The sequence below is a fragment of the Pleuronectes platessa genome, chromosome 21 (assembly GCF_947347685.1).
Source record: "Pleuronectes platessa chromosome 21, fPlePla1.1, whole genome shotgun sequence".
NCBI classification, from domain to species: Eukaryota; Metazoa; Chordata; class Actinopteri; order Pleuronectiformes; family Pleuronectidae; genus Pleuronectes; species Pleuronectes platessa.
The window spans coordinates 9,189,325-9,205,695 of NC_070646.1; the positions used below are offsets into that span (position 1 = coordinate 9,189,325).

The 16,371-nt window shown below is 41.3% G+C and overlaps 3 protein-coding genes across 3 annotated transcripts; 1 reads left to right on the forward strand and 2 right to left on the reverse strand.

The window, feature by feature from the left end:
- Window positions 1-3,124: 3,124 nt before the first annotated feature.
- On the forward strand, window positions 3,125-6,617 carry LOC128427400 (troponin T, slow skeletal muscle). Its single transcript, XM_053414503.1, has 12 exons — window positions 3,125-3,147; window positions 3,239-3,252; window positions 3,351-3,377; window positions 3,737-3,755; window positions 3,870-3,930; window positions 4,028-4,144; window positions 4,280-4,357; window positions 4,459-4,572; window positions 4,966-5,075; window positions 5,268-5,358; window positions 5,440-5,480; window positions 5,794-6,617. Exons 1-12 carry the CDS (start codon window positions 3,125-3,127, stop codon window positions 5,837-5,839), a joined length of 741 nt encoding a protein of 246 aa, XP_053270478.1. The 3' UTR covers window positions 5,840-6,617.
- Window positions 5,712-8,811, reverse strand: LOC128427399 (dynein axonemal assembly factor 3). Its single transcript, XM_053414502.1, has 10 exons — window positions 8,686-8,811; window positions 8,495-8,588; window positions 8,262-8,416; window positions 7,889-8,089; window positions 7,616-7,738; window positions 7,314-7,436; window positions 7,066-7,210; window positions 6,682-6,796; window positions 6,465-6,539; window positions 5,712-6,265 (listed from the first exon to the last, which is right to left on the reverse strand). The coding sequence occupies exons 2-10, from the start codon at window positions 8,565-8,567 to the stop codon at window positions 6,124-6,126; spliced, it is 1,152 nt and encodes a 383-aa protein (XP_053270477.1). The 5' UTR covers window positions 8,568-8,588; window positions 8,686-8,811; the 3' UTR covers window positions 5,712-6,123.
- Window positions 8,812-12,176: 3,365 nt separating this feature from the next.
- On the reverse strand, window positions 12,177-15,120 carry syt5b (synaptotagmin Vb). Its single transcript, XM_053414501.1, has 8 exons — window positions 14,892-15,120; window positions 13,947-14,122; window positions 13,759-13,857; window positions 13,497-13,664; window positions 13,034-13,201; window positions 12,764-12,881; window positions 12,495-12,628; window positions 12,177-12,386 (listed from the first exon to the last, which is right to left on the reverse strand). Exons 1-8 carry the CDS (start codon window positions 15,118-15,120, stop codon window positions 12,177-12,179), a joined length of 1,302 nt encoding a protein of 433 aa, XP_053270476.1.
- Between the last annotated feature and the right edge of the window lie 1,251 nt (window positions 15,121-16,371).

Here is a 16,371-nt window from a genome sequence, read left to right on the forward strand (position 1 = left end):
CTTGAGGACCTGACTCTCTCTCTCTCTCTCTCTCTCTCCCCCCCCCCCCCCCCCCACCCTTCACACATGAGGTGCTTCAGTCGGCCCCAAGGAGCCAAACATTTGTCTTTATGGAAATGTTGTTTGCATTTGACCAGTTCAAGGGCATATTTAACTTTCAAAACGTATTTGTAAAAAAGCTCAACCTTGTTATGCAACCTTTTATTGTCATTGTGTTGATAGTTATGAGAAGAGATTGTATTTGTTCAACTGAAACGTCACATATGTATGGACTGTATTTCATATTGTGCATTTTCTAATCTTCAAGCCACATTCATACAGCACCACTGGGCTTTTCTATCACACACCATTAACACAATTTGGGGTTCAGTATCTTGTTAGTGGACGACAAACTCCGCCTCCTAAGCTACAGCCACATTTCCTATGTGCCTTTGTTTATCGAAGTGGTGGGTTTCTTTACATTGTGTAGATATTAGTTTCCTTTCTTGAATCCCCTCGCAGTGCTTGAGGTTAAGCTTTATAGTCATTTGCACAGGTGGAAGTAAAGACCCCGGGTACCAGTGATGTTCAGAGCCTCCACATCCTGTTCCACAAACTGAATATCTCTGCCTCTCGTTAGCAATTCTTCTGTTCTGGGATCGTTGTTCTGTCTCTTCTGTCTATCTCCATCGTCTGCCATCTGTCCTCATGTCTCTTTTTTCAGCTGTGAGGTCACCAGCAAACCCTTGCTTCATTATCAGCTTATGCTCCCAAAAGCCACCAATAATCCGCATACATTCCCCGTCGCTCTTTTCTGAATCATACTCCCGACACACACACACACAGACGTGCACCTCAGTGTCGCCCCTTCGTCCCCCCCACCACGGCCGCGTATATAAAGGTCTGTTTCAGCCTCTGCAGTTGTTACTCATCATCATCTGTGAAAGTCTCCCTCTTTTTCCTGTCCAGGTATGTGCTCTGAAATGTCCTCTATGCTGCTGTGAAGGTGTGAAACCATCCAGAAAAACTAGTTTCTGTCATTTCTTAGATATTTTCTGTCAAATCAGAATCTAGAACTGTATTCAAGATGCTTTTCGACAACTTTCAGTGAAATGCATTAATAGCACCTGTCATTGTTGTGTTCTAAGCTTGTCAGCTTTTCAAGAGTGGCAAAAAATCCCTTATTGTACTTTTAACAATGAAATAATAATGTATATGAATATATAACTGATTAACTGAGAGGTGCTGTAAAACTAACAAAACAAATCTTTATTTTTTTTCATGGTCACAATTAAAATATCTTCTCTGTTTTCATGGGAACAAACTGAAATTCAGCATCTTTGGAAACACTGGATCCACCAGGATAACACTATCCATTAGGAATGTTCCCTCATGACAGGTTATTCTTGGTTCCCTTAACCTCTCTATCCGTTTGCCATAACGAGTATGACCCCGTCGGTCAGTTTGGCCAGAAACATTCAACAGTGGAGCGGCGATAAGGAATTCCTCTATCAATCCCTCATTTGCCTTTTGTCCATGTGCCCATGTTTATTCAGATTTGCATGCTCATGCTCTGAGATATTCCATGTTAATACGCTCAAAGACAGACTCTCTGAGGGCGCTTCCAGCTGTGGGGATACAAATTGGGTTTCAGAATTTGCTCTGTCTAGCCAGAGACCTTTCCGTCCAGTTTTAACTGCATCTTATCAGACTGTTCAAAAGTCTAGAACTTAAACTTCTGTAACTGTAAAAAAAGAAGATATAAAAAAAGTGAAGAAGTAATTGTTGAGAATGCTAAAATATTTGTGGGGCACCTCATGCAAGGAAACACCCATTCAGCTCATGGAGACTGTGAGCAGATGAAATGATAATAGAGGACTTGGCTGGTGTTAATGGCGTCCCGCCGACCAGCTGTAATCTCTCCATCCCACAGTCTCTCTTGCAAATCAAATTAATCAAGAAGGATTGGCCAGCTGATACTTTGTTCTCACCCTGGGTAACAGGACACGGTCGCAGCCTCTGTCCTCTTCTATTCCTAGATCATTAGCCACAAGTGGCCTTTCCCTTCATCTTCTTCTTTGAACAAAAGCACTGGCATGCTTTGAACCAGAACTCCATCTCTCCTACGTCACGGATTTTTAAATAAATTTATATTTGAACCTAAGGAGATAAACATGTTTTTTGAATGGCTCTTAAAAGTCTCAACTGGAGACGTGTGCAAATTAAATATGCGATTTGTTTTCAGTCAGATTGCATCATTTTCAAATCCTATTAATGTCAGATCATTGTTTGCGAATTGGGAGCTCAATTTAAGAATGTTTTTGTGAAAGGCTATCAGGCGGATGGATTCAACCCATCTCAGAATTACTCTATGTGACAGAAAACCTTAAGTAGAGCCAGAGCTGCTGCTTGCTGGACTTGCTGGACCTATCAGCAGCCACTATCTGTTCAAACTGGACATATTGGGAAAAGCACTTTCTATGTTTTAAACCTGTGTCATCCCTTGTCCTGCAATTTGTCATGACAATCCCTTTCCCTACTGAGGTGCCCCAAAGCTTGATGCTGGGGCCCCTTCTCTTTGTTATATACACCCCTTCCTCGGGTCCAACCACCATAATCATAATATATTACGACTACAGTATATCTAATGCTTTACAGCCGTAACATAGGGATTCGGATACAGGGTCCAATCATCCCGTCTTCACTCAGGTTTAGAGGACACATGACCTAAACTCTGCTCATCAACCTTATGGATCAGTTTACTTCACTCCACTTCCTTCTTCCAAAGAACATCATCTGGCCATTGCCATTCCTGCAGGGCAGCCACATTCTGCACATATTAAATGCTATCCAAGCAGGCGCCTTCCTCTAAATCTTCAGTGACCTCTTTAAAGAACACCTACTTTCTAATACCCTAACGTTTTGGTGCACTCCTTACCTGGTCTCCTCCACTTGGTCTTATAGAACAGATTTAGCTCTTAACCACAACCTCTCCTTCTGTAGTGAAACTTCATTGTTGTCACTCACTTGTAAGCGGGTTTAGATAACTGTTACCCTTCTTAACAGAATCGCATTTAGCAAATCCTTTCTTTTTGTGAGCTAATGTTTCAAAGTTATAATCATATGTTTTCTCCCCAGTGTTACCATGTCTCATTTAGAAGATCATGGGTGAGTCAATGCAGTCCATTCATTCATAATAAATGAGCTTTTGTATCATTGCACGTCTGATATATTATTTCATTTCTTTTTTTTTATTTAGAGGACATCAGGAAGGTAAGAACTTTCTTTTTCATTTATTCCTTTTTTAAATAACTGTTGGAGTTTCATTGTTTCCCTCGTCTTGGTCTCTCTCACGTTCTTTCTTTCTCCAGAAGAAGATGAGGAGCAGGGAGAAGGAGGTGAGAGCATGATGGTGAAAATTGTATCAACACACTCAGACAAACTGTAACAGCATCCTGTCACTGAGAATGTCCCCATAGGCAAACTCCAGTCTAATCCTCCCTGTAGTGGTTGGGTTTGTGAGTCCATCATCAGTAACATAGCAAAATACAAGAACTTATTGTTTCCTTCTTCTTGGCAGAACCTATTGTAAGTCACTGTAACAAGTGGCCATGGAGCTATTCAATTTAACATATTAACATGTCATTCAAATTTGCTTGATTAGAGTTTTATCTTTGTGTTTTCAAACCGAACTGTGTTTTTTTATAAACATGAACTGATTCACTTTTCCATTGCTGTTCTGGCTGTCATGTTGAAGAAGAACGCCCCAAATACAAGTAAGAATGAATGAAAACACTGAACATTAAAAACATTGTGTCTGATTTTTAACACAAAATGTCTAAAAGTAAAATTAATCTGAAAAGAAGATCAGCGTTCATGTTATTTTACAGGTCACTGGTCACACAGCTTGCTGCTCCAAAAATCCCCGAAGGAGACCGAGTCGACTTTGATGTACGTTTCTTCAAGATTGTTTTTAATGGAACATATTGTGATTACTGCACCAAACACACTGCATATATGAATCTGTGTTTCCATTGGCTCCTGTTAGGATATCCACAGGAAAAGGATGGAGAAAGATCTTCTGGAGCTGCAGACTCTGATTGATGTCCACTTTGAGCAGAGGAAGAAAGAGGAACAGGAGCTGATTGGACTCAAAGAAAGGATTGTAAGGCTTTTCCCATACTGTTTTCCCACTGGTTTTATCTATCTGAAAAGAGGATTTTACAGAGTAGAGAGCCTATCAGGAATAACGGTGATTAAAGAGCCATGTGTGGATGTCTATCATTTTTCTCTGTTGTAGGAGAACCGACGGGCAGAAAGAGCTGAGCAGCAGCGAGTGAGGGCTGAAAAAGAGCGAGAGAGACACACACGGATTGCGGTAATGAAAGTTTCTCTTTGTGTGATCGACTCAGATCACAACATTTTGTGCACATTCAAGTGAAGGAAACTGCAGTAATGAATGCAAAGTGACTTCCTTAGGAGGAGAGGCAGAGGAAGGAGGACGAAGAGGCAAAAAAGAGGGCGGACGATGAAGCCAAGAAGAAGAAAGTGCTCTCTAACATGGGCGCTCACTTCGGAGGGTTCCTGGCCAAGGTCAGAATAATACATTTGTAGGCAGGTGTGTCCCTGCATGTTTGTGGAGTGCATATCATCTTAAGTGCCTTCTAAAAAAAGCTCTCCACGTGGCATTTAGACACAGTCTGTGTGTGTGTGTGTGTGCGTGCATTTGTTTTTCTTACCTCTTAAGGACCTTTTCCAACATAAAAACAGACCTTGTAAGGACCAGTAGACCTCATGGGAACCAAAAGCTGGTCCTTATGAGGCAAAACCAAATTTCTAAGGTTCTGGTTAAGGTTAGGGGTAAGATGTGATTCGTGACTAAGGTTAATGGAAGCCAATGCAAGGGCCCTAGTAACGACAGCTGCACAAACCTGTGTGTGAGAGATCGTGCTGAAGAGTGATATGTGTTTTTCTTTCCCCCTGCAGGTAGAGCAGAGGCGAGGAAAAAAGCAAACTGCGAGGGAAATCAAGAAGAAGACTCTGGCTGAGCGCCGTAAGCCACTGGCTATAGAAACTCTAAGAGAGGACGGTCTGAGGTCAGTAAAAGTCTCATCAAAGATGATGAATTGTGAGTTTTCTGTTTTAAATTTGACATCAAAACCAGTCCTATGCTGCAGGGAAGGCCAGCTGGATAAGCCAGACATACTCCAAACAAACAATAACCAGCCACCTTTTGTGGAGAGTTCTGAAAGTGTATGTTGTTGATTGTGGATGCGATTGTGCTTTAGAGAGAGAGCTAAGGAGATGTGGGAGTGCATCTACCAGCTGGAGTCTGAGAAATTTGACCTGACAGACAAAATGAGGAGGCAGAAGTACGAGGTGAGGCATCCAGTGGAAATTATTCAAAACGGGGATTTTGAAAGTGTTTGCCATCCCAACCTGTGTATTATTTATTTTCAGATAAACGTTCTCCTCAACAGAATCCAACACGCTCAGAAATTGTGAGTTAATCTGCTTATCGCAGTCTCTGTTGACACAACACCCACACCACAGGAAAGTAGAAGCATCGGCGGGAATAACTTTGCATTGACCATGCAAATCTGCCACAGATGAACGGCGACAGTCACACATTCACAGGAAATGACACTTTTTTACATTTGCTACTTTATTTGCAGATTGCTTATGTGTCAGACATTTACATGTGGGTGATAAAGCGGAAAGGAAACTACGAGTTACTTCTCTTTCTTTGCCTTTTCAGTCACACATCTTATCCGTTGATAATGGAACTTAAACCTTTTTCTTGTACCCATGCAGCAAAAAGGTCCACGGTAAGGGGAAGGTTGGAGGACGCTGGAAGTGAATTTACACACATAGAGACAAGAAGACGCTTCACTAGCTTGAGGATGAGGTTGCAGTGTTCGTCAGTAAAGCTCAAAACAGATTCTATCAATTTTTGTGTAACATTTATTCAAATACATAAGCTTGCAATTGTGTCTGTAATATTTAAATGCATAGATCAATAAAATGGACGTGTCGATCGCATAGGAAATGAAATATGATTATTATTCTTGTCTGTTTGTTGCATCTTGTGAATGTAAAGAAAGGGGGAACAAGAGTAAACAGATGTGCTGATGTGCACCACTTTTATTTTGTCTCTGGTGTGAACACAGCATGGACGTCGTCACTCTTCCTGTCACACCACGGTTCAAATCCGGCCTCCAGAGCGATGCTCGCCACTTTCTTTGCAAATCCTGCTTCCTGGTCTTTGTTCAGATCCAAAACGTACCTGCGATTTACAGCAACACACAAACGCAACTTAGATGTCAATCGAATCACGGCCGTAATAAACTGCCAAGACTTGTCCCGAACATTTAACACAAATGATCTGATACACAACAATTACACAGCAGAGTCACTGTACTCCTGGTGGCTTAACTGTCACCATGGAAACAAGTTACTATTAGAAGTCACTGTAACACCCTCACTTGGCCAGCTCCATGACAACCACAGCGTCTGGTGCTGCGATCTGTGTCATCGTCGGGCCCAACTGGTGCACACAGCTTCACAGCAGACACACAAAGAGAAATATGGTCAGCAGTCATTTCAGTTATCTGTGGTCAATGTGACTAGAGGGTGAAGAAAATATAAATGTATATAAATATTCATGAAGTCAAATGATGGATGTGGTAATTATGGTCTCACGTAGTGGAGAGGTAAATGGTTTTGAAGAAGTGGGAATATTTCTCCTTCTCTGGTAGTTTGGGAAGTGAGTCCAGAGGCAGGAAGGTCACAGAGAGGCCGCTCAGACGCATCAAGTCTGAAAAGGAATTGAGAAATTCAGGTTTCATAAACGGGTTTCTGTTTGCTGAACATCAAAACCTGCATTCCAAAGCTGGGAAGTGGTCTGCCACAAAGATCCCACTTCCATAAAACCATATTAAATGCAATGTAAACTAAATCAACCTTTCACCTCAGTCTGAGCCTTGTCTATGTGTGTTCAACTGCTTTTCTCATTGTGTTCTTTTGGTCCTATATATTGCATATTGTCTAAAACCACAGGCCTGGTTGCTGCGGATAATATTTTACCTTTAATGGGGACAGATTTTTCCGCTATATGTGTGGATGGCTCCTGTCCCTCTGTGTCTGACTGGGAAGGAGTGGGGCAGCCCCTTCTACTGGACAGCGACTGGAACAATGCCTGCACATTTGCAAAGGAGATATCCTGGGCTGTCTGATGAAGAGAGAGGACAGAAAAGCGAGAACAACGTAAAAACATTAATATTATATAGTAAAAAATAAATTAAATTATTTGCTATTACAACCGAATAGTTAACCTTGATATGTTTCTCATTTTGTCTCTTCAGGAGACTCTTGTCATCGGTTTCGATGCCAAAGGCGAGGTAGGGACTGGATACTATGTCTCCCCAGTAACCCCTCACAGCCACTTTGTTCCCTCTCTGTCAACACAAGCACAAAGTGAAGTTCATCCATATCGCGTTATAGCCAGGAGTTGTTCATGGCTGTACATAGGCAACTGGGCCTGCTTGCCCTTCTTGCAGATGTGTGTACAATGCTGTCCTAAGATCACTGCCTCATGCTGGATTGTGTAGTATATTTAAAAACAGTGTACACTCACCTGCCGGAACACTCTTGATGACAGTAAAGTTGGATTGGTTATTTGGTAGACACCTTCCCTCATTTCGAATGCCAAACCCCGCTCCCTCCATTTCACATATTGTTGTTTATTGATGACACCACACTAGGGATAAAGAATTGGAACAGAATGAGTTTCCATCACAGTAACACATAATATATAAACCTCCAAGTTACTGAAAAAGTTTTAACTTTATTGTCCGATTTATCATTTGGAAGTTTTTAAAAAAGAACAAGTTTCAAAGGTTTTAAATACCCCTTTGTCTTGCAGCTTCATTGTAAGGTCCCAGTCGAAGCAGCCTTTCTTGGAGTCGTATCTCGTTCCAAGGTGTTGCCTGACCCGATAATCCCAAGCTTTGGACATGACGATTGGAACAGAACGCTCGGATGATGAGGATGAAGACTGAGGCGGGATCCACGATTTGAATATCCTGGCCAGCTCATCTCGCTCCTTGAACTGTAGAAATACTCATGTTATTATATATTTCAGAGTATGAAATGAGTAGAATTAAACTAAATTTGAGATGTTAAACACCCACGTTTTGTCCAAAAGGGCCTGAATACCAAAAATATTGAAATACAACAGTTTCAATTGTGTTTGACCGAGTAGGCCTGTAATCTGCTTGTACCTTGAGGAGAGTTGTGTTCAGACAGGGGTGCGCGGCCGTCTCCATTGTTTCAGTAACACACAGAGAAAGCTCTGATGCTGCGTGTCTCAGTATTTCCTCTGTTTGAGCGCGGATCTCACCGTTCCCAAACACCTCCAGGTAGACCTCTGTCTTCTCTGTGAATAAAATCCAGAGTCAGACAACCTGAGAGTTTTACGCAGATTTCAATTTAAAAAAGCAATTTTGAATCCCACCGTTCAGTCCCATGCTTTCCTGGGGCATCAGTGCCAGGTAGAGGAGCAGCAGCTGGCGAGCCACCACCTCCATGCTGCTTTCTATCACCCACACCTGCAGCGGAGCAGAGAGGAGAAGTCTGTGGCTCACAAAGGAGTTAAACAATCTGTTCTCGGGTTTAACAAGAATGGATTAAGACAAGGAGGCTCACATGGAGGCTTTCTTCAATCCTCAAACCACTAATGGTCTTCAAAATATGCCGTGGATCTGCGCTGCCAACCAGGAGAACATTGGCCTCCTCTTCTCGCCTCGCAGGGCCTTGACAGAGAGAGAGAGACCATACACGAGATTCCATATGTCATACTTCCTCAATTCTACAGCTGTTGCTATACATTAGTTACACATCAGTGGAGGAGTTTGGAATCTTTTCTGTGTTTTAAATTTAACTTGTGCTATTTTTGCAACAAATTTCAAAACCAGTGCAATTTTCACTGTACTATATTCATCTGTCATGGCAATACCAATGGTTTATGTGCAATCCATTCACTGTACATTTTCTTACCTGTTCTTAAAGTGTATATTCAAATCAGTTCATATTTTAGTATATTCCTTATACTTAGGTATTGCACAATTCTTATAACTTACTGTTGCCGATTTTGACTATTGCTGTTGTAATACTAATAAGGGATTATCTTATCCTATTTTATGAGTAATGTTTCTTAATTTTCTGTTACTTTTAAATGATGTTGTATTGTATATATATTATTTGTTTTTAAGTCTCTTAATGGTACAGTACCCTCATTCATTTCTGATTGTTTATCGGAGTATATTCCTTCTACCATCCGTGGGTTTGCAAAACATCTAAATAAATATATCAAATGAATTACAAAACGTATGGGAAAGCAGCTTTCTCCTGCTATGCACCAAAGGATTGGAACAAACTCCCACCACACATCAGACAAACTACTTCTATTGATAGTTTTAAGAAACAACTCAAGACTTTTTTCTATGATTTTGCTATTAATTGATTTTATCTTATTTTCAACCCCATAGTCTATTGGTGTTATTTTTTTCTTAATCCTAACGCTTTGCTTTATTGCTAACGTGTTCTTATTTCTCTATCTCATTTCCTGTCAGTTTAATTTTATTGCAAAGCACTTTGGGCTTCATTTTCTGAAAGAAAGGTGCTGTATAAATAAAATGTATTATCATTACTATCATATAATTTGTTGTTTTTGATTTGAATGACATTATACTGATTTACTTCTTGTCTCTTATGTTTTGAAAGCTGCTGAGTAAATAATGTCAAAATAAATATTACTGCGAATTGTTTAATTGTATGTTGTCTCGTGTGAATTTCAGTGAATCACTCCATCATTATGTCCTCTGTCCTCATCCAGGTGTGAGCTGCCTGTGTCTCTCACCTGCAGCGAGCAGGTCACGTGCCGGACTGAGTCCCCACCAGGTGACGCACCCTGCCCCCTCCGCGGCTCTTCCAGCGCTCATCCTGTTTTACAACAAAAAAAAACAATATTTAACTGTAAGTGCCTCACACCGCACAGCAAATGGCTGAACTACACCTGTCTCTGTGTTTTGTCTGCTACGTAGCTTAGCTTAGCACCAACGCCCAACCACCGCTTGATAGGGTTAGCTAAGGCTAATTCAGCACTTAGCTAGCTTGTAGCGGTCTTCCAGGCGGAGAAACGCGTCTCTAGCGTCAAATTGGTGATGGACCAGTGATGGACCCTGACGTGAGCTGTGCCCGGATACTATAAGCGGCCAAACGAAGGTGGAAACTTACCTCACAGGTTTGAATGGCCGAGGGAAAGTTTCCAGTGAACTGTCTCTGGAGGAAGTTTAGGTTTCCTGTTGCTAGGCAACGGCTGAGACGTGCTGAGGACCTGTCTCCTGTTGATGTGATGGTTTCGATCTTAAATGTAAATAACACTTTTCTGTGTTTAACCACCTCTCTTACTACTACGTTCACAACCAGAACAACTTATTGTATTTCATAAACATAGTACGGATCAATTTCTCTCTCCTTTAAAAAAAAAAGGTGAAATATCCCCCAAAACCTCCGGACAGATTTGGAGTCTGCACTTTCCTATAGAGACTGGTTACAAGTCTCTATAGGAAGTACAAAAACAAAAGATGTTGTTTGTTATTATGCTCGTCCAGAAGAAGTGGCCATTTAATATTCAATCAACTTTATTATTTTATATGCACATTTTTTATTCCCAAATATTCAAATTCGCTTCCTTCATTTTCACCATTTTAACCACAGAACAAAAATAATATAAAGCTGGTGACTATCTACATTTTATTCATTGAAACCACGAGCAAACCTCTCTTCTTACATGTATGTATCCGTTCAACTTTCTCTATTTACACTTATGGTTGGAGATGGATATGTTTTTTTGACTGGGCGGGTCTGTGTTGCAAGCGTTTTGTGCGTCGCTGGACGATTAAACCCGTCACTTCCTGCATCTGTCACACTGAGCTGATGCACGCCCACTAATCACGCTTTACGGTTCATGGTGAACATTTTTTTATGGAAATCCAATTAAAGTTGTAAAACGAGGCTTACCTCCCTTTGGCAGTACATACGGAGTAATAGATCGGTTCAGGTCAAAAACCATCTTGTTTCTCTTCAGATCGTATAAATCTTAACCTTTGCAGCAGTCTAAGACATTTAAGGGATCTATGACCACAATTGTTTGGTTAATGAATCCTATGAAGTGTTCTTTTATACGAAGCCTGTTTGTAGTTCATTATTAAGTCACAAACAAGTGTTACTCTTTCAGCTTAACATATTCAGAGAGATGAATGACCAACGGCTGATACATTTTCCACTGTACCTTCAGAACTGAGGGCAAAGGAGCATCAAGTTTATCCTTTAATTCCTGGATAGTGGAACAATTGTTATCCAGGACACTGGTGTGGTAGTGGCAGTGTGGCCTAGGGGGTAAGGTGGGCGTTCTCCAACATGAAGGTTGCCGGTTCAAACCCCGCTCTTCTCCATCTGCATGCCGAAGTGTCCTTGGCAAGATACTGAACCCCTAAATGGCCCCTCATAAATGTTGAGTGTACTAAAAATGTAAGTTCGCTTTGGACAAAAGCGTCAGCTTAATGACATGTAATGTAATGGTGCACCACAGCCCTAGATAAGATTAAGATGCATTTATTCATCCCAAACACATGCACAGTCATGCAAAGGCACACTCATGCAGGTAGGGAAATTTAATCTCTGCTTTTGACCCATCTTGTGCAGTACACACAGAGCAGTGAGCAGCCACGTACAGGCGCTCGGGGAGCAGATGTTGGGGGAGTAAGGTGCCTTTAAACATGTTTTAATTTTCAGGCGGACACAGAGCAATCTTAAAATCCTTCCTTTATGCCACAAGTCTTTATTAGGCCCATGCAAGCGCATAAACAGTATATGCACATTAACATTTTTGTGTTGGTCATTATAGAAGTACTTATTCCTATCAGTTTACAGGTGTAACGCATATTAATAAGGGAGGCAGGATTTTTAATGACAACCAAATTTCCTAAAACAACACACCAGCACTCATACACACGTGTCATGTACCTCAAAAAAAGAAACAATATGTGTCGGAGAACTTAACACACGAATTGAGACAACATCAGGGTCAACACAACGGAACATGTCAACAGTAGGCCTATGCAATAAGTTCAACTCTAGCGGGGTTTTGCTTTGACTAACGCATCGACTTCTTCCTCGTGCAGGAGAGTGTGCCACTGGGCAACCGGACGTCTGGGATTGGCCAGCATCTCCGACCAGTGACGCAGGCCCACTCCTGTTGCTCCGTAGCCCATGAAGGTCTTTCCAATGGGGTCATTGCTCCCGAGTTTGTCGTAGTCATACACTGTGATGACGACCTGCACTTTCTGAAACGCAAAAAGAAAAATGTGTTATCGAATACTTATGTAATTATTATTCCCCGACATCAACAATGACTGTCAGAAACTGGTAATGGATGTGATAACACAGCCTACCTGTATCTGCTCGAAGGGGACTTCAAAGCTGAAACTTTCATTAAAGTAGGGATTGAGCGTGTTTTTCTTCACCGTCGTCTTTTTCTTTTTGATACGTTTCCCATTTTGCTGTAGAACGATCTTCACAAATGGATCTTTTGGAAAAAGAAATTAATGAAATACAGTAAAACTTCTTCACGTCACTGATGTTTGGTTTAAGTACTCAATGTTAGCGAGACACGAAGGAACTTCTAAGATAATATGAATAAATAACAAAAAGGTTAGTTTACCTGACAATCCTCCCACATCCATTTTCTTCAGATTCTTTGCCTCCATGATGTTCACTGTCAGTTTCCCAGCAGTGGGTACGTACCGTAAAGAAATGCAAACATCACCCAGCATTTCTTGCTGAAAGGGAATATGATGGAGTACTGTCATGTCCCATTGAAATTAAAGCCAAGACAAGGACTTACAAGAAGCGATTTCTAGAAGACTTAAACATTTACCTTCTAAATTTGCACAATTGAAACAAAGAGAAACCAAACCGTGATATATCTTACCTCCTCCTTCTCACCACTCTCCACGTCTCTCCACTGTTGCATTGGCTGACCCAAATCAACGCTGTTCATGGGAATCTTTATCTCTCCAATAATGTCGTGCTTGGAGAAACGGTCAAAGTCATAAACTTGCATCACCAAAGTCTTTCCACCCAGCTCTGCATACGGGATCTAGAAAGAGAGGTAGGAGGGAGACTGTTGTTAACATGAGACCAAATGTGCAAATCCAGCCATTATACATAGAACATATAGTGACGGGATACATTTAAAAACATTCTTGGGGGAGGGATAACTTGACAGACACCACTCAGGGAATGAAATACTTAAGACGAGGGGAGGTGGAGACAAAGGCCCAACTTCTGCCTTGCGAGGATTAGAAGTGACATGTCATCAACAAGACATAAAGAGAAGGAAAAGAACAAAACACCGAAAAAGACATCAAGTAGACAAAAATGCAATTGGGCACCTTGAAGAGGAAAGTCTCGTTGAAAACGGGGCATAAATTCTTGCGTTGAACCTTGGTCTCATACTTCTTCTTTTTGTCAGGTAACAAAAAAACTTTGACGTAGGGGTCTGAGGTTCCCCCCATGTCCATAGCAGCGAGGTCCTGAGCTTGGAGGATTCCCACTATAAGCTGCAGAGGGAAATAAATGTGTGTTCACAGAATTAATTTCTGAACGTCTTCCAATCATTAATATGTATTCTCTTATTTTTTAAAGAGGACCCACCTGGGTATCTGTGAAGTTGTAGTCCAAGGAGAATTCCAGTTTACCCAACTTTTCCTGTTCCTTCTCCTGCTCCTCGCCTTCCTTCTTCACCTCCCCCTCCTGCGAGACACAAACATCAGTGCATTGGATGATCGTCGTTAAGATCGGGTAAGATTATCTCCAGTAATAAATTAATAGAAATCCCATACCTTTTCTCCGGCTTCTCCTTCAGCATCCTTGTTCTTTCTGACACGACCTGCCTTCCTCTCCCTCACCTTCTTCGGCTTTTTCTTTTTCGCAAAGCATTTTTTGAAAAAACAGAAGATGCAGCACGCCACCAAAACCAGTACCAGCACAACGATGGCTGCAACTGCCCACATTGGAACTACAAAACAAAAATTGGCATATTAACTCTTCAAAATTATTGAGGTAATAAGGAGGATGATTGATCACCTTAAGTACTTTAGATTTACAGTAGATACTGTGATACTATTAGGGACAATCTCGACACTCAAACGATAGCAACAAAAAACACAACTTTATTTTAATATCTCAACTTTATGTCTCTCCCCTCTAAAATCTTGTTGGTCTCACACATTTCATCTTGAGGTAACGTTGAATAAAAGCCTACTGAGATGAGTCAGTCTAAACAAGTTCCAATATTATCATTGAACTTAAACTGCTTTTTCTCAAGCTTGGTAAAAGAAGCAAGGTCTTAATGCGAAATAAAGTCTGCAAAAAAACCTGATATGTCTTTATCTAGGGATAGTTTGCTGAGCCAGCACTTAGGTCAGTAACAACACCCTTCCCCATAATCATTTAATAACACACTCCCACAAGAAGTGGCACTGTTCAACCACAGCCACAAACACCAGTGACGCAGTTAATCATTGTTATCATTAAGTGCTTTATACAAGCAAGAGCAGTTGTTAGGGGAAGGAAAACAATTGTTCCCTAAAATCTACAATATCTTTCACCTTCAATAACAACTCAATGTCCATCAGAAAAAACTGGTTTAAACTAGTCAAAACAAATAAGGCAATATATTTAAAAATAAAGTGACATCTGTATAGGGGTAGATCCGCTATTCCAAAAAAATACCCAAAGATACACCCTTAATTTCAAGTTAAGTTTGTTTCCTAGAAGTGGCTTACTTGGCAGATGAGTGATTTCATTCATGAACTTCTCTTTCATGTGGTTGTAGTCGTGTCCAGGGTGATGTTCTGGGTGGGAGTGCTCGTGGTGCTCTGAGTGAGGGTGCTCTGAGTGAGGGTGCTCTGAATGAGAGTGCTCATGGTGAACCGGCTCCGTCGTTTCCTCTGCCTCTGGCTCAGACGGCTCCGCGGCCCGCTGGGCCCGGACCCCTGTGCTGACTAACCTCATGCTAGCTGTGAAAATGGGAGAAGTTATTATGTTTTCATATGCGTTTGTTTTTTAGTTGGCGGTTTTCCACAAAGACTGGGTAGATTACGAGGAAACTTCTTGGAAGGATGTGGAACGTCAGGGAAGAACCCATTGAAATTAGGAGCGGATCCAGGATATTTGAAAATGTCTGTAACATAGCAGGCGTTTTACCAGATAATAACTCATGGATCTTGAATAAAAAAATCAAGCATATTAAAGGAACTGATATAGTGTGTATTTTGGTGCAGTTTGACTGAATTTAAGGGCCTTGATGGATTCTAGTTCACATTGCGTTGGTTTGTTGCACTTGGCGCACAGTGAGAGTTAGCACAACTGTGTATGTGTGCTGTGTAATCCCTATGTCCATGCGTTGCAGTACAGTACAAGAGCACAGGACATCTCTAAGCCAGATGCTCAACATGGCTGACCCTAATCCCTCTGTTACACTCATTCTCTCTGCCATAGCCCCATCCCACAAACCACGCTTCCACTCCCCCTTCCTTCCATCCCACTTCTCTCTCGTCACGGCCTCCGCATGAAACTGGATTAAAATCTGGTGGCCAGGACAACAATATTAATCCAAAATCCCAGATCCCCAAAGCTTAATTAAATAGGGACTGGTCTCCTCCCCTGAATTTCCCACACCCACCGTTACAGTTTGATGCCCAAATTTCTGAATTTGTTATTGCAGTTTTCATGAATATTTGGCCCCACATTTTTATTTAATTAAGAACATCATACTTTTTAGAATAAACTGTACATGAAGTAACATCAAAGTGTATAATATACAAATCTTTGGATTCAGACATTTCTGAAATGAAATTACATTTGTCTCGTCGCAGCTGCTTTGATGGGGGGGGGGGGGGGTAGTTATGATCTTAGTAGGGGGCGGGGGTGATTGTGTTCAAAATAGTAGAAAAATAGGAAAACTATTCCCAACTACAGAAACAGTCTATTCAACCACTTTATAAGTAGGTGTGTTAAAAAAACTAAACGATTTGTCTAGCTTTTCTCATCGGTTAAATTTGTTGCGATGCAATGCTCTGGCACATGATCATAACAGACATGTTTACAATCTTAATATTGACCTTACCTGTCGATGTGTTCCTGTGATATCCTCTATATCCAAAGAGCTGTGGGAGCAACTTTTAATTGTGTTTCTCGTTGCTTCGCTTTTGGCCCGTTGGAGCCGTCATGCATCCATCGTCCCTGCACTACGTCGTTTGACTC